Source organism: Cynoglossus semilaevis, chromosome 14, assembly GCF_000523025.1.
Source record: "Cynoglossus semilaevis isolate Cse_v1.0 chromosome 14, Cse_v1.0, whole genome shotgun sequence".
Taxonomy (NCBI): domain Eukaryota; kingdom Metazoa; phylum Chordata; class Actinopteri; order Pleuronectiformes; family Cynoglossidae; genus Cynoglossus; species Cynoglossus semilaevis.
Window position 1 is genome coordinate 6,923,705 of NC_024320.1, and position 19,023 is coordinate 6,942,727.

At 40.9% G+C, this 19,023-nt stretch overlaps 1 protein-coding gene across 1 annotated transcript in view; it reads right to left on the bottom strand.

The window, feature by feature from the left end:
* The window catches only part of LOC103389405 (transmembrane protein 132C), a 102,707-nt gene that overhangs the window by 28,397 nt on the left and 55,287 nt on the right, over positions 1-19,023 (bottom strand). The window contains exon 3 of the mRNA XM_025062031.1: positions 11,728-11,917. Coding sequence (XP_024917799.1) covers positions 11,728-11,917 — 190 coding nt within the window. The remainder of the gene's footprint in view (positions 1-11,727; positions 11,918-19,023) is intronic.

Sequence of the window (19,023 nt, forward strand, 5' to 3'; positions counted from 1 at the left end):
GCAGGAGAAACTTTTTTAAATTAGTAGGAGGCGAGCACAACCACGAAGCGGTCCCTGCTCCTTATTTACTGTGTTTCACCGACGTCGCATAAAAGAACGTGTTGAATCTGACGGCTTTATAGTGCAAATAAAGTAAGCCAAATAATCAACTCTCCGTGTCTCTACAGATTTAACACAACAAGCAAAACAGATACAATTGCAGTCGTCTGTAATGACCGTGAGTAAGAAAAACCAATATTGATTATTAAATCAAGCCTGGGAGTGATTTATACTCTCCTCATTAATTAGATATTGATTTATTACATAAGTTGTTGGCCTGACGAGATCTTGGATTTTTTTTTTTATCATGTTCCCTGAGCTCTAAATACTTTTAGTGAGATTAAATATCAATCTCCCGTTGTTGTCCCCTCCCCCGCTCTGTCTGTCTCTATGTCATTAGGGGATAACACAGAAAAGGAACTGAGGTTTGAACCAATGGGAGTCCAAATGAAGCCGTAGAACAGGAATCTACGGCGACCCTGACAACTTTGACCATGTTTGCCACAGGTTTTAAGCTCTGATATGTTTTAGTGTTTAACCCTCTATAACAGGGTTGTCACACTCATTGTCCCAGAGTTCCACGGCTGTAATACAGATGTCCTCAAAGGGCCGGCTGTAACTGAAAGACTGTGTAGATGTAACCGCTCCATAACGTATGAGTAAATGTTTATTCAAGTCACAAATATTCTACATTGATCTGTGTAGTAAATCTATCGGCTGTGGAAAACTTACATTTGAATCAATTTCACCAACTGTTCGGGTAAATAACGAAAAATCCGACGACAACAACAACCTCAGATATCTCTGATGCTGCCTGTCCTTGAACACACTGAGTATCTCTCACCTCACAGATCGCTCATTATCCTGAATGTGTTGTTGTAGTGGTCATTTAGGGCCACACAGTATAATTTAGTGGGCAGCATTGGGTCTGCGGGCCTTGAATTTGACACCTGTTTTAAAGTAATATTATTAAAGTAATATATGTAAGTTATATAAAGTAATATTAATATTCAAGAAAAGATTTTAAATGTCGGGGCTTTGACAAAGGTTAGACTAGACAACTAGACCACATAGATTCTGGAGAACTGTGAAAGCTACAGACAGTTTCCATCCCAGTGATATCCAAACTTGGCCATGTGATGTCAGCATTTCCTCCACTGAGGTTTGCATTTCACCTTCTGGCTCAAAGGTTAAGAACATTCAGCAGTAGTTTCCTGGATTTGGACTCATTTCTCCTGGCTCCTGGAACTCTTTAACGTTATTAGTGTGTGGACTTGTTGCTTCTAGAGGAAAATTCTATGACACAAACTACTCAGTAACCATGACACATCCATGTGTCCAAGATGGAGCCTTTGGCAGACGATCCCTTCATCGCTAGTTTGGTTTTAGCAATTTGTATTTTCTTTTGACTGAAGAGTAGCAGCAAAGATAGTGTGAGGCCTGCTGTGGTGTATGGTCTCTGTCCAATGGACAACACTCTGAGCTGGAGGTGGAGGAGATGAAGATGCTGAGATCTTCACTGGGAGTGACCAGGATGGACAGGATCAGAGGGACAGTTAAGGTGGAGCAGTTTGGAGATGAAGTTAGAGAGGAGAGGTGGAGATGGTTTGGACATGAGCTGAGGAGACATGATGGAGATGATGGAGATGAAAGGATAGTGGAGATGGAGTTGACAGGAAAGAGGAGAAGAAGAACACCTCGGAGGAGATTTTTGTGCAGGTTGTAAAAAAAATCACATGGAGAAACATGGAGTAAAAGCAGAGGAGGCCAGGGAGAGGGTGAGATGGAGGCAGATGATCTGCTGTAGCGCCCCCCTGAAGGGAACCGAGAAGATCTAGTGTGCAGTGTTTTCAAACAGGATGTTTGTGAAACCATGTTCTACCAAAGCATTTCCTCTGGTTGGAGGTCATTTAATCAAAGTAAACCAGGGAGTTGCACACGACAGAACTTTGGATCTTTTTGGCCCAAGAGGAGGAAAAGCTTCTCAAGCCAGACTGACAGAGAAGGTGTGAGGGGAGTGAGCGAAGAGCAGCCAGCGAAAAATAAATAAAACAACAAATTACAGAATGGACGGGCTTAGCTTCAAAGTAAAGCCTGAGTGACAGAGAGGCTGCATCCTGGGTCCTGAGGGAGGAAGGAGAGAGTCGTTGGGTGGCAGGAGTGAAATAAAGTTTGTGTGTTTGTGACTCGGAGGATGCGCACAGTGTGTGTGCTATTCATCAAAGAGGAGTTGCTCTTTCTCTGCAACACTGCCTCACGCTCCCTCAGTTACAAATGTTCACAGTGTGAAGATGGCACACACACACACTCCTCCAACCACACATTCGACCACACTGCCAGCAAATACACCGAGGAGGAGAAAGGAGTCTCTTTTTCAGTAAACTGGGGCCTTTGCCAGGGTGAAATGTTGCAAGAGGCCTTTGAATAATTTCCAGGGTTTTTATCAAACATTGACACTCTCCTCTGGCTCCCTTTCACCTCTTTTTGCTACATTTTTTGGCTAACTTTGAGCTAATCTGGGTTCTCTTTTGAGTTTGTTGCTATTTTTGGCTACCTCTTGGCTATTTCGTAGTGGTTTCTTTATTGTTAATTTTTGTCTCGTATTTGCTGAACAAGATATGACACCTGCAGTTCATCGACATGGTGATCGTTTTTTTCCTCTAAAAACTGATGTATATGATCGGATACACACATACTATATAAATATATATATACATATATATACACATATATGATATACAAAATGTATTTAAAACATATTTTTGATTATTATTATTTGATTATGCTATAATGTTTTATAAACATTCATTTTCTAAACAAATATTCATGAAGTAAAAAACGACCTGTCGAAAAACTCAGTTCTAGTAAAACTTATTGCTGTTATTACAACATAATACAAATGCAATTACAGCTTTATCTGCTATTTTTATTTATTTATTTATTTTTGATATTTTTAATTGGCTGACATCACTTTCTCCACACACATCACATAGTGATTTCTTATTTTATTATTAATGACACTGTCACATTATAGCCTAGTGTCTGGTTCATCACTGCTACTGTACTGTAAGTGTAGCATTATTTTTTGATTCATTCATTTTAGAAATATTGTGTTTTATGTTTTGTGTAAAGAGACAATTAATGTGGATTTCTACACTTTTCTAAGAATAAGATAAACTAGAAGTTAGATATCATCTGTTGAAACTAACGTCTATCTTTTTAATTAACTCATTTCTAATTATTAATAGAAATTAGGCCCAAAGTGATTTTCAGTTAACCACTTGTATGTTCATTTAAAAACAAGGCAAAAAAAAGCAGTTATTTCTATGGCAACTAACCCATTTTAATTATGTATTTTTTTCAATACATTTTGATAACATACGACGTGTGACGTGTGGTGATGAACACATAGAATCCTCACCTGGCACTGCAGTTCGTCTCGAGGTTAACGAGCTTTGGCATCGTCTGTTTTTCTTGACAATTAAAATTCCCGACCGTACTGTAGCACTTAGCGTTTCCTACAATCTGAATAAATCCACGCAAGTGCTAAACCTGCGCAACAACAAGCTGTTATTGTGTTGACCTGCGTCATGTGTTTCTATAGTAGTGGTATAGTAAGTCCAATATGACGCAGTCGGCCGAGAACATGGGGCTCATACTGAGGAGGGCTCCGCGAGCACTCTCAATTAAAAAGTAAATGAATGTTGTCAAAATGCAGAAGAGAAAATGGAGCAGTAAATTAAAGGCCAGAATACATACTGTAGTTCCGGGACTTAATTAAGCTATAAGTAGAATTATGGCTGCATGCAGATGGCTAATGCAGCCTGCAGGACATTTAACATGCCAGTGGACGACTTCAGTGTGCAGCCTATTAGTGCACTGCCAGCCCATTTCCAAACTCAGTTCTTGACAGAGTGACAGTGTGACTGATGGCAGCCGCCAGAATACGGCCGGCTGGTACCGATGCAGCGATAGCGCCGTGTGTAAAATGCAGATATGAATGCTTTCTTTTTAATCTGTTCCTTTTCGCCTGCGGGGGACGCAACTCCAATTTAATGCTGTTGTTTTTGCCCCCTCGCTCTGTCACTATCTGCCCGACGCTGGCACTGAGGACAGAACATTGGGCCAAACCCTAATTACTGTAGACAAAGGCACTCGGCCGTGACCGTATAAAATAGAAAACATATATAAAAATAAACAAATTCAATAAGGGAATGAAAGGAGTGACATTGAGCTTCCTGCTAATGACCCCGGTGGGGACGCTGCGAGACAATGAGCGCCGAGCTAATGTTAGCCAGCGGAAGGTGCGATGAGTTTCAGAGGCTCATCTTTAAAACGCTAATGATAGCATTTGGGATGTTAAAGCTTTGGCTGTCTTTTCTAATGAGGGAACAGAGAGGCAGCGAGCAGCGAGCAGGAGGGAGGGAGATCAAAAATTCATGTGAGGGTGCAATAAAAGTGCTGCCTTCCCATCCGGCATGTTCTCTGCACATGCTTGCTTTCAAGCTGGTTCATGGAACGCCGTCACTGTGCTGCCTCTCACATACGTTAGCTGTCATTATACAGTATAATTAGTACAGGTGAAAGGGAGTGAAACACAGGCTGCAGCTAACCATCAGTGTATGGGCTGCATAATTATAGAGAACGGGAGGCAAAACAAGGACATAAACCCAGAGTAACTGTAAACACAGGCTAATGATGAAGAAGTAGTATTGTTACTGTGAATACACAAATGCCAAAGCATCTACACGGGGCTACACGACAACCTCGAGCTACGGCGTTTCGTGGTTACATCGCCATCTCCCATAAATGTATTAAGAAAGTCTTGTTCCATCAGTTGACGAACAGAGCAATACGTCAGCAGGTGGCGCCATACACAAAACAAAGTTGTTGTTTTTTTGCTGGTTGTACGCCATACATTGGATTGTGCTTCATTCACTTTCTTTCATTTGTGTTGGTTTTTTGGGAACTTTTTGCCCTTCATTATGGCTCCCAGGCGTAAGTCAGACTCTTCTGGTGTTTTTATGTCAGAGGTGATGATGTTATCACTGTGTTAGTGCAGGTGGAAAACATAGAACAGAATCCCAACATAGGTCGAGGACACCCTGTATAAAAGGTAAAACTGTGCTTTAAGGCAGCTTCCTCCAGGTATCTACAAACACGAAGTATTCCTGCATATTCAACCAATCTATGTAAACCTAAGACAGTCTTGACCTCGTTATCGCAACTTTTGTCACAATGTCTGCTGAATGTCCAACCATCTGTTGGATTAATAATCCTAATAACCCCAAATACGTTAAATTAACCTGAACTGCAAAGAATATATGGCTAGGCTAATTCATTAGCACAAGAGGAGGAGATTGTTCACATACTTGTTTTTACACCTTTTTTTAAAATGTTTTTTTGCAGCCAATTGATGTGTGACTATTGGAACAAAGGTGTTTGACTCTATTACTGACTACTACAGTATATGCACAGTGTACTGCAGTGTGTTATTGAAGCAGATTGTCTTGGGCTACGAGAGAATGAAAATTGTACGGGTGAGATAAATACAGCTCAAACACTGATGTTACTTTTTTATGATGCAAACCTTTAACATTTGATACCTGACTCCGCTGTCATCTCCCTGCTCACTTCAAACGGCTTTAATTTACCGAACAAAATCAAGTTGTTAACAAAGATTCTTCATGCACCTGTGTGTGATATTCGTCGTTGGACAGCGATGTATATCAAGCGTTTCTGCTCAGCTGCACATTCACAGATTAGCAGAGAAGCAGGTGCAACAGTCAAGAGGAATATCAGTCACAGAAGCTGCCGCGTCACAAACTATTATAGGGCCCAAACAAAACGGGGTTCGCTTTTTAATGAGGAGTAGAGAAAAATCAATTGTAAAAAACGCATGTAAAATACATCATGGAATGGTAATTTAATCGTCGACTCTTCAGCTGCTGTGATGAGATTATTCTGAATAAATGAGGAATAGAGCTGGAATTTCTGTCAAAACTTAATAATAACATAAAAAAGTTGCACCTTTTAGAAGCTAATTTTTCTGCTTGTTCTTCTTTTTATGAAAACATTGCTCGTCTGTGGTATATTTGATATCTCTCTAACATATACAATAGAATATATTAATATTCTATATATAATAATATTCTGTTAAGACATTGTATGTTATATATTTTTATTTAAATAATAAAAAGAACCACTTCATACATTTTTGGCCAAAACAGTCATCGAAGTTTTCAGCAGAACTCTGGAGATTCTGTTAGTGTGACATGGAAATATACTGCAGATATGAGGAGAATAATATTCAGGCATTTTCCTCTGTGTGCTTGGATACTATGGTTGACTACATGCACAAATTCAGTAGAAAATCAACCAGTGGGTTTGTCTGGAGCGTGCACTGAATTTCAACAAAGTCATCTGACTGCAAAAAAAAAAAAAAACGAGGCAGTTTTTCTTTTTTTTTTTTGACTTCATCGACCATTTTTGATCATCTGTGTATGTGGTCGAATCAGGCAGGGAGTCCCATCATCAGAAACCTGAGAATCAGATCAATTATGGCAGTTTGCGTGCTGTACGGTTGTGAATGAATGATTGTGGAAAATGGTTTTTACATTTTTCCTCATCAATTTTCTGAGGGCCCCCTAGAGGGCCGCGGCCCCAATTTTGAAAACCACCGAATTGAGGCAGCAGATCAGGCAGAGTTAACAAACTCAAATGTTCACTACAGTAGAAAATAAAACAAGATCTAAAGTCTGTATTGACTTTGTTCAAATCCATTACGAAATGCAAATTTCACTCCAACACAGAATCAGTCCTTGTCCAATAAAGATCAACTTGAACTTAATACGTTTTTCAATTTCCTGATCTCAGTCGAGCGATTATCAATCACAGAGCGGCTGAAAAGAAAAAACAAGGAAAAGGAAAAAAAATAGTTTTATATTGGATGTTGGATTATTTGTCCAGCAACAAAATGAACTTCCTGCCTAAGTTCCAGACTCGACTGAGTTTATTTTTCTGCCTTTTTTCGACCGTGTCTTTTCTTGTCCACGTCAGTTTTTTTCCGCACAGCGCTGTCGACATTCTGTAATTGTCACAGCTCCCGTCGTTTACCCAGGTGGACAGATTTTAGCTGTTAAATCCAGACAACCGTGCAGGAAAGTGTGATTCCTGTTTGGCAGACAGCTCTGGTACGACATGTGTGCGCGGCTGTGTGTAGGAGTGAGGCCCAGAAGTGATCAGAGGAAGACAAGGTTTATTTTTTGGTTTGGTTTTTTTTGTTATCGAATTGCTGTGTCTGCTCTCTGTACACAATGATGAAATAATGTCCACACACAGGCGCGGCTGCCCCCCCCGCCGCAGCATTTAATTGTTTTCCTGACATTAATCTCCAGCTGCTGCGTCAGATTTATGAATTTATTTCACCCGGCGTTCGCAGATATTCACAGCAGTGCACGCGACGTCTGTGAATGGAGTTTAATTAGGTTTAATTAGCTTATAAAGTATGGGCGTTCTGACGCCACCATGAAATTGTCCTTTTAAGAAACAACAAGTTACTATCACTGAAGGTAAAAGTTATGTATTATGGGCTTAGCAATACCAGTCTCTCTCTCTCTCTATATATATATATATATTTTTTTTTTTTTTCAATCAAACTTAACTTGTAAAATGTTAATTTTCAATGTTTGCAACATCATCCAGAGATACTTTCTGTTTTCTTTCTTTCAACAGCATTTTTGAATTATAACAACTTCATTTGAATCTACACACCTACGTTACACTAGGGCGGTGGTTCTCATTTATTTTCTGTCATGCCCCCCCTTGGGGACAGAAATGTTTTCACGCCCCCCCACCTCTCCCCGACCCACATTCCTGCGAATTGAAATACTATCGAGAACCTGATAACGTGTATATTTTTATCTGTACAAACCACTGTAGGAGTTGCTGCCCCCTAGTGACTGGAGGCTTGTTATCATTCAAGCATTACAGCAGTGGTACACTGATGTCCAGCGTGCTTTATTCCATTGGAAGCCCCTCACGCCCCCCCTTGGCACCTCACCATGCCCCCAAAGAAGGGCCCCGCCCCACTGTTTGAGAAGTACTGTACTAGTGCTACTGCTTATTAGCTTTTAGTCTGTAGTCAAATTGTATTTTAATTAAGCCAATACAACTTTTAGGTAAAGAGCTATGATGGTAATAAAGTATTCTCATGCTCCTTGAGAGTAGCAGTACTCGCTCAGAATGACATAAAACTTGTGGTTTCTCAATAGGTTTGGTACTGAACTGTAACCAAGTCTTAATTCAGTCATTAGAGCTGCTTTTAGTTTGATTCTTAGTCGACAACTATTAAAATAATTTTGGTCAAATCTTTCTTCAATTCCTCCAAGGTTATCAGTGTTGTGTTCAACTAAACAGGCACTGGTTTCACACTGAGTTTGGAAATAGTGATTAAATTGAGACTGGAAAGTCAGTATATTTTAACACAGAGACATTTGTGACTTATTTTGTTGGTGGTCTGAAGTGAGATTTTCAAATCAAAATATGCATCATGGCTCCAAAACATTTGGGAAACAGTGCTTTAATGTTTATACGTTTACATGTTTAGAATGTTTACATAGTTTTTGCTGGCGATGAAGAAAAATTAACATTAAAGTGTACCGTCAGCTAAAATAGAAATGGCCTTTTCCACTTTAAAGTAGAAAATAAAATTCAGTAGTGTTGACTGAGGAGCAGCTTCAAAATTATAGAAGAAAAAAACGTTTTTTGTGTTTTTAAATTAAACAAAGAATGAACTTATGCCCCTGTTGTAACTCTATTGTACAAAACTAGCCTTGAAGTCAGGTGACTCTGATGTTCCGACTTTAGAGTCAGGGAATGTCAAAGGCAGAGAGGATTTTAAATTGTTTATTCCTTTTCTTGTCTTTTTTTCCTTTTTTTTCCTAATGCACGTCTGGAGAGTTCAGCGGCTAACGCTTTTGCTGTCCTTGCTGCGGGCCCTTCCAGTTCATTTCAGATAAAAAAAAAAAAACTTTCATAATCCCTTTTTAACAACTACAGTCAGAAAACACACACACACACACACTGCCTCAGTTGATCTCTTTTATTCCTCCTATTATTAGAAAGCAAGCGCTCTGCTTCTTTCCCAAAAAATCTATATCCATTTATCATTTAATCCTTTCCCCCCTTCATGAACAGAGTCCCTCTTCATATTTGGAGGGAATTAGAAGTGCACAGATGTTTGAAGATGTGTGTCTACCTGAGCGTGCCGTGCCAGTGATCCATGACTTACACTTAAGGACCATTTGTCTTAATTTACCAGAAACGAAGTTTTATGTTCTGTGATGTCATCTGCCTTTTTTTGTCTGACAAGAACCGCAAAGACCTTGAAGAACCTGAGGCATGATTCAAAAGTTGGCAAAACTGTGGAGTTTAATACATTTGATTGACATCTTCCTCTAAATATGCTTTTTTTTTTAAAGACTTTTTTAAACGTTAGCAACACTGCCTCTTAGATGAAAAGTCAAAGCTTCTAGACTAAGTATACTGTACTCTGTCTCCTCAAATGTTATTTTCAGGACATGTACTATTTTTAAACGTACTCTAAAACTTTAAAGTGTTGGAAGTAAAAATTTTTAGAGCTCCATCAGTGACCGGCGATCGTAAATCAAAGCTGAACTGCTCCTTCAGCAAATTGCTACTGTAAAATTTTATGTAGTGCTCAGAGTTTTTTTTCATTTTTGGAAAATCCTGGCCATCGTCCACCAGGCATATAAAACTATATTTAACCATTTTTTTACACACTGGAGCAGTGGGTCTGTATGTGTCTGTTACTGAACAAACTGTGATTGGAGTTCACAAACATACAGTCTCTCTGAACAGCTCTGCAAAATCAGGATCTGCCAAGTGTGATGGCAGTTTGGAGTGGTTTTTTGTTGTCGTTGTTTTTCCTTACAATAAATACATTTAAATAGAAGCTAGAAGCTGACATTTTAGTAAATAAGCTTGTTGCAATTTTTTTTTCGTTGACCTGCTGAGCTACAGTATGTTGATCATTTTCCTTTTTTTTTTTTCTCTGACTAGTTTGGTGAAAAATATTGAGAGGAATCTGCATTTCAACAGTGTGACATAATCCACGACACGCGGAGCCATTATCAACAAAATGTCTCGTCTGCTCGACTGCACAAAGTCATTCTGATTCCTGTGAATGTAATGGAGTGGGTGTGTGGCTTGTATTGTGTTCAGCAGTTTATAGCACACACTGTATTCAGGTCTGATTTTAGTCTGTGCTGTTTTTACCCCTGCGCTTTTCCCTCCGTCTACAGGCAGGATGTTTGAGGACAACACAGACAAGAGGAGGGGAGAGTTTAATTTGGCATCAAAGATTAGAGCCAGCGTGTGGTTTTTTCCATTGTGACCGTGTCTGTAACTGCCTGGTGTTTGACTGTGATTTTATCAGATCTGTTTATGTGAAGGTTTCATCCTGTTATTAGCAGGATTCTACTTGATGATTTTTTTAATCCAACTCTAAGCAGGTCTCAACAGAATCACTGTGAAGACCATAAACATTAGGATGTACTAAAGTCTGTTTGGGAAAACAAAATCTAGGAGGCTAAAATAAATGTCTATTGTGCATGATGTGTTGTTATGACAAGGCTGTGGGCTGTATAAAGTGTAATCATGGGCAACAATTGGCCCCCTGGAACTAACGGTCCATACTTTGGATTCTTCAAACTGCTATTTCAGTGACACAGACGAAAAAAATTGATAAATGTAATAACATCCTTAGACAAAGAATCACCTCTTTCTGATCTGTTTATTTATTTTATGATTAGTCCGTACCTACTTCTTTTACACATATACTGTGTCCTCTCCTCATTAATAAATGCAGCACAGTGGCTGTCTGGGACACTGAGGTGTAAGACCTTTGGTCATCACATTGTGAGCCGGCTCTGATAACGGCTCGTGTACTGGGTTTCAGAGGAAGAGATACAAAAACAAAATATTGATTTTTTTGTGTGTGTTTTTTCACTTCAAGGCAGCAGGGTTTGAACTCTGACCCCACTGAGTTGGAAAAAAAGTTGGTAAGGTGTGTAAACGCCCGACCTTAGATGAAATGTGGTGTTTGTCAGAGAGAAAACACCAAAAACAGGAAGAACTGTTGACGGAGGCCGAGCGGTGCAGGAAGTGGTTTGAATATTACTGCTGGGTAGTTGTTCACACTACCGTTGGTGTGAACGTGAGTGTTAATGGTTGTTTGTCTCTACATGTGGACATGTCAAGGCCTATCTGTGGTCAATTACTGCTGAGTTAGAACCCCTCCCCTATTTCACCCCCCCTCCCCCGCCTCCCTCACAAACAGAGGCTGTAAAAGCTTAAGTGCTAGAAGACGAATGAAGGAACTGTTGCTGTTACTGTTCTCCTGCTCTACGTTGTTAAAAACAGGTCTGTGCTGTGAATGCTGAATGTATGAACTGTACTGTACATAAAACCAGGCTTTTACTTAAAAAAAAAATGTGTTTAACTTCCAGAAATGCAATAGCTGCAATGCTATGACGAATGAAAATCTAAAGACCCTGCAGCTAGTGTCAGTCAGAGGCACACAGTCAGAGTAGAGAGAGGAAGCCACTGACCTTCAGTCAGCACGTCCAAATATGCACCACTTTAAAAACCAGAGGATTAGCTCACCATTGCTAGCGGCACGACGCCACCTAAGTCCTGAGGTGCCAGGCGAATGAGCGTCTGCACCTCGCTGGTCAGGGTTCGAGTGAGCGGGTACTCCACCTGCCACGTCACCTCCCTGGCCGCATGATTGGCCGTCAGTCCGTTAACCTCCAGGTCCACCTGCAGCACCCGCTGATAGCCCGCTGCCTCCGCCCTGCAGGACCAGAGAGGGAGGTGATGAGTGTCAGGTGTGCATTTAGATAAAAGAGAGAGAGGGGAGAGGGAGGACGATAAGGAGAAAAGGAGGAGGGAGAGGGAAATTAAAAGCAGAGGGTGATGTCAGCAGGATTAGACAGAAACAAACAAAAAAAACACCAGTGAGATTGTGAATGAAGAGAGATTCAGCAGCAGCAGCAGCTGAGAGGAGAGAGACGTCAACAGCAGTGTAAAGTCGTTCTCAGGGGTCAACCTGCAACAACTCAGGTCAAAAACAAACCAAACCAACCTTCATGAAAGCTGTTAGTGATGTCACAGCGTTACACCCACAGGACCTGCTCCTTTTGTTTTTCTCTCAGTCTCCTGGAACTTTAAGTAACACGTTGTCTTGGAATGTGATATCAAACTAATCACAACACTATTGGAATTCATTCTCTCATCCACACAGTCATGATGCCGAGGCAATTTATTTTTCCCTCTTGTAATATGGAGCTCCTCTTGCAGGGAGCGCCGTGGTCGAGCAAATCATTTTCTCTCAGCTGATAGAGATGCAAACAAAGCAGAAAAACAATGGATGCAAAATAAATTCCACCAAAACTTATTTGATTTCTGGACTGCTGGCATTGATCCAGGTGCTGACTCTCTCTCTTTCTCTCTCTCTCTCTCTCTGTCTCTCTCTCTCTCTATCTATCTATCTATCCATCCATCTTTCCATCTGCCTCTGCCTCTCATTCATCCCAACACTTCCCAGTCCAGATAAACAAAACCAAAGTCTCATGGAAAACATTTTCTTTTCTGAAGGGAAAAGACACTTTAAAGCAATTTGAGGAACAGGAGTTTCCTAAAAGTAGCAATTTCTTCTTTAAAAATTCATGTCCTGGTTGTGTTTGCTATTTGGTTCCAAATATGATTAAAACAAGGCTGCGAGGGGCCGACACTGAGCATGGAAAGTAGGGGGCTGTTAGAGGAGCGAGATCCAAGGATTTCTCTTCAACATTTTCTGGCCAAGCTCATATTTAAAACCCAGCCATCCCTTATCGCTTACGTGTTCACACTTCAGACACTGGCCTCACATGAAAGTGCAGATTTAAGGATCTACTTTGAGCAGAAAAAAGAAGAAAATATAGAGATGAGCAGTTGTGGACCCAGAATGCAAACAGCCTGAGTAAAGATTCTGGGTCAGACAGAGAAGCCTCCGCAGACAGACTGAGGGTAATAAGCAGTTCCTGTCCATCAGCTGAAAGAGCTGAAATTTAGAGCCGCAATTTTGTTTTGCAAAACAGGACAATTACACAAGTACACATTACTGTGGCTTACTGCAGTGCAGACGTGGCAGGGAGCTGGTTCCTTCTGCAGTATTACTTGCTGAACAGCCTAACGGAGACTTAATGAGCCTCAACACAATTGTTCTAAACTACGTGACCTATATTTTTTTGTATTTCCGTTGTGCATCAGAGGCAGCGATGGGAGATTAGAGAGAGGTAGTGTGAATATGAAGTGTTGTTGTAGAATTGGATCTAGTTAAAGGGAGAAAAGTTTGCTATTTTTACGAAGTTAAAGGAGAGTTGTTATGAAGAACACTGTTGGATGTCCTGGATGGCTAAAACATTCAGTGCTCAGTATTATACCTACAGTAGTTGAACCGCAACATGTTTTGATGGAAAATTTCAGTTTAACTTTGCTTCTGTCTTCACTCAGTGTGCTGATTGCACATGCTATCAATACTGCAAGAGTACACAGAGTATCTGCTGACACCGATATCAACCTGATACCTGATAAGTTATAAGCTTTGAGCTTAAGTATCAGATCTGATTGGTTATAGTTGTTTGATCCTGAAATTTGGACCAGTATTAGAGCGAAACAGTTTTGGATCATTGGATCTAGCCACCCCTAATATAAACCCTCTTTTCCACTGGTGTTTCCAATCTAAACCACTTTTTTCTAGACTGTAATTCCAACTAAACACATAACAAACAAGTGCAATTTTACCAACTGTGGCAAAATAATGAGAATTATTGCAATTAAAAAATGTATTTGTCTTCCTGTGCCCCTCAACAATAGCCAAAGACACACTCCTCGGGCCCGCCCCCCGCTTTGGGAACCACCAAATTAGCAAAACACCTAAAACTATTCATGACTAAAGAACTACAACCGGGACTTTAATGGAATTCTAAACCACACACACACCAAAGAAGCATAAATAACCACTTCAATTAACAATGAAGTAACTTATCTAAAGACAGAAAGATATTAGATTGTACTAGATGGAGCCCAAGTGCCAACACTGGTACACGTACCATAGTTTGAGAACCATCGTTTTCAGCTCGCAGCTCTATCAGTATGCTTTTCGTCTACATTGTCTTCTCCACCGTTGCCCTGTTTGAGTATTAGTTTATTCTTAGAGTCATCAGAATAATACTCATATTTAAAAAGACAAATCAGTGATGGTTTTAAAACGAGCTTTTTCTGCTTTACTACCTGAACACAGTCAAGGCTTTAGTTCCACTAAGGGGGAATTCTCTCACTCTCTGATCCAAGTGTTAGGAGCCAGGTGACGTCCCAGCCTGGAGTAAAACATGAGCCTTTGTTTCACTGCAGTGATTTCCTGTCTCAACATTAGTATTGATCCTGACCGATGTTCTCTGTTCATTGGCTTTCACCTCAAATCCCCCCAAAACTGTTCAAGTCTGACGTCTATTTACAGAAACACAGAGTTTGGGTTCGTATTCGTGTTGGGAAGACCGACTCTTTTTACTGACTCGGATCGTTTACTCTCCAACAGTAAATTGAACAAACCTTTTGTTCATTTTTACAGCAGGTGGTGCTGTAGCCCTTGGCCCATGTTTACATGGTGCATTTAATGTGGCAAAAATGTGACATTATTACCATCGTTCATACGATCCATACGGACGATTCGTGATCGAACCGTAGTGCTTCCTGCTCGCCACACGCTGTCACGTGACAAAAGAACGAAGACCTGAGGACGGACGAACGGTTGAGTGAGTCCTGAACTAATCCTTTCTGTTTCCTGTCCTTCTGACTGAGCTTATGCAGCTGCCTGCCATGTGGCGGGAGAAGATACTGCGTGAAAATGAACAAATCGCTCACTGAGAGGACTCATTACTCCCGAGTCATATGAAAGATTAGTTCATATTTAACGAATTGTTCATGAATGACACATGACTATTTCATATTATTTGACTCTGGAGTGTGGAGTTCCACAGTGGAACAGTGGAACAGAGTGTTGAAAACTCCCCACTTGGGGCATTTCTTCTTTGTAGTACCAACCACTTCCTGGGGCTCAGGTCCATCCATCACGTCTGTGTCTCGCTCTGACAGACACTGGGAGCAGAGGCATCAGCCTCCACTGTCTGACAACACACTGAGCTCACAGGCACTGACTGCACTGATTGTGGGCTTGACGCCGGTGGTGTACAATTATGGCCAAATCAATTATCTGGGACTCACAGTCCTGCTCCGTCACCACGATGCAAACATTCATCGGCTCGTCCCTGCACAATACCCAACACTCCCCGAGTGCGTGTTCAATCTGTCTTCATAATTGTGTCTTTATCTGGTGTCTCGGCCCACTCTGTCTGATCCTCCCTCACCTGCACCGTTGCGTCACCTCCAATAGAGGGTGACGTGCTCTTTCTACCCACCACGCCTTCAGACAGAGGGGTGGCCGCGATGATAAATGCTCATGGAGCGGCAGCTGGAGAGGTCAGCCTTCTTCCTCCATGTCTCATTAGAAGCGCATCTGCACCGTGTGCCCTTTTCCTCTGCACAATTACCATAGGATTCAATAGCCATCACTTATCCTGACTTGACTCGTGGACGGGGCCGAGAGCGAGAGGTGAACGCAGGGACGAGGAAAACAACAACACCACGGACGCAGGGATTAGAAAGACCACACGGCCGTTTGTTAGGGAGGAACCAGGTGGAACACCAGTCACGTCAGTGTCGGTTCTTTTTGTTGGACGAGAAAGCTCAGAGAGAAAGAGGAAAAAAAACTCCCACAAGATATTTACGTGCTTTGATTTTTCTGTAGCATTCATTTCAAACGCACCCTCGTGGCACCAATAAGAACCCAGGAGGGTGAAAGCGTCAGAGCAGGAAACAAAGAAAATGGGGATGGAAAAAAAAATGACATGTTTTATTCAAGAAGAGAAATATTAAATTTGAGATGAGACAAACAGATGATTCTCAACACCTGTGAATGTCAGGCTGTGGACGAGGGGAAGAGAGAAAAAAAAAACAAAAAACAGAGAGAGTCTGCCGTCTCTCTTGTAATCAAGAGGCTTCTTTTTATGCACAGCAGTGATTTAGTTAGAGCTGACAACACTGATACATCAAAGAGCTGAGTTCCTTTCAACACAGTTAATCAACAGCCGGTCCAGCAGGTCTGTACTGCGTCACATCGACACACACACACACACACACACACTCTCATTTGCATTCTGTTTTGTGGCCACAGTGGGAGGATTATAATCTGTTACTGATTAGTCTGTTTAATCTATTTAATAGTTAATTAATGCTCAATTAAGAAAAGGAAAAGGAAAAATACATTTAAATATACCTCCATTTCTGTGCTAAGTATTGAAGATTAGTTTAAACGTCGTTTGAGCGTCTGCTGTGGGTTGTGTGTCCAGTGATAATCTCAGTGATAATCTAAGGTCATTTTCAATGTCCGTCCTTGATCGGTATTTTGTCTGTGTCCATTACGCACCCCCTATTTTGGAAACCAGTGTCTTTCAGATGTGTAAGAAAACTGCAACCTCACAAACAGGGAGAAGCTTTTAAGACACAAATTCAGAGGGGGAGGTTGACGGGGGGGGGGGGGGGTAACTGAAGGAAACAGATTGTTTTAGGGATATTTGTCGGAGATGCTTGGTTTTGAATATTTCTCCAGAGAGTCACAGGACCGAAAAGTGAGACGTGACAGAAGTTAAGCTAAATCGATTTTATTTGTGTATTTCAAATTCACAAAACACATTTGTCTCGATGGACTTTCAAACTAGAATTTGAACTGAAAATATCCTCCGTAACAACATCTCCAGTAACAGGGTATTTACTGTCAATATCTGTATTGAGTTTACGCTATATAAACGATACAAAGAAAAGCAGAATGCGATTCACGGACCTCACACAGTGAAATCAACATGAAATGGCTGATGTCCAGATGGACTGAGACTGACCTATGTCCAAAGCTTCTCTAAAGAAAAAAAATACCAAGAATTTGTACCAAGGATTTTCATAAAACTTCAATTGGCCTCTTCCTAAATGTTTTGCTTAGGTGTTAATGATTTGTATTTCATTTATTCTCCAGCTGTGCTGCACAGACTGGTCTGCACTCGTGCTCGTCTCTTCAAGCAGCGCTACATTCTGGTTCTAATTGGTACGTGACCCCTGGGGTCGTGAAATGATTCATCTTGTAAAAAATAAATAAATAAAAAAACCCGCTGTTGACGCACGATTTCTGTTGGCTGTGCGCTCAGTGTCACTGTATAAAGGTTGGATGAACCGCTGCTGACTGCGCTGGTTCTGCAGGAGATAAACTTAATGGCAGTAATAAGGTCATTTATCCTGGCATATTTGAGGGTCATTAGAATATTATGGTTAATAAATTAGTATGAGAAGAAATTTTATTTTCTCCGTGCGTGTGTCTGTCTCGAGAGACTCCCAGTGGTTCTTTAACAGGTTTTTAGTTCTAATATTTGCAGTGATGCTAATAGGAACTTATTAAAGGGATCTGAAAATGCCCTCCCACCCCCTCCACTCCGTACATCCTGGGGAAATGTGTGATAGTTTGGAGATTGTTGCTGCTGGCAGGCTCTCAGCCAGAAGAAGCCCTGTGGGGATAGTGAAAGTGAATGCTTGACTAAGAGTGACATGTAGTGACAGAATAAAACCTGAAATGTCCACGTCGTAGTAAATGAGTGTGATTTATTCATGCTGGATAAACGCACCCGACGCACCCCAAAGCTGGCTCAGTGAGGTGGCAGTAATGGTGTAAAGATCGTAAAGCACTTGCTGAATAATCGTAACCTTGCGCTGTCTGGGGCCGAGAGCTTCCCAGCCGCGCAGTGATGCCTGTTTCATCTGTGTGAAATGGATGTTTTTATGGAGCCATAAACATTGACATATGACAGACTGATAATGAAAGAGATCATAAAAATCAAACCATGTCAAGAAGCAGACGAAACGTAGAATGACGAAACTCATGAACGCAGGAGATTTCCCTCAGGATCGATCAACCCCCCAGCGACGGCCTGGTCCAGCGCAGCAGATTAGTTTGTGGGATGGAGCTCTCCCTTCAGCCCGGCCTGTTTTATATTGTCTTTACTGGTATATTGAAGTACTTGACGAGTACGTTTGTGCTAATGAAATTTGAATGAGTATTGGTAACGTCAGTCAGTAACAGTTATCATTCTCCTGTGCGTCGAGGCCGTGACTGAAGGAATAGATGATGAATCTCTAGAACTAGACGATACTGGACAGAAGTCATCACTGCAGGAGCTGCTTTTTATAGCACCTGTAAAGTGGAATTATCCACTCTGCACGTCAACAAGATTGCACCCTGTTCACTTTCTGTTTGAATGTGAAAGCTTTTTATAATAAGTGAAACAGCACAAAAGAATAAATTAAACACAGGGGCTCTCAACCTCTGGTTCGGGACCCGTCTGTGGTTCATTTGGTTCCAGACTGCAAAGAGAATCCAGTCCTTTCTATTTACTTTCTTCATTGAAAGTTGATTCAGATTGGTTTCAAAACAATATTTCTTTCAGGCTACAGAATTGAAAGAACAAAGTTTTTTAAGGGTTTTTTGGTTTAAAATTTTACAGATTCTTTTTGATCTTCTAATAATTGGCATGGAGTTACCTGTCTGTGCAATCAACAAGTATCGGCCCCCAGTTTATCAAAGTCGAAATTTGGATCATTTTGATAATAGTATAATATCTGCACTGTAGATCTATCTATCTACACTGATTTTGTATGTGTTGTAATTGTAATATCTCTGGAAAGATAATATTTAATCTCAGTGAGACTCAATCAGGATAAATGAGGAAAATAATAAATAATAAATAATAAATAATAAATAAT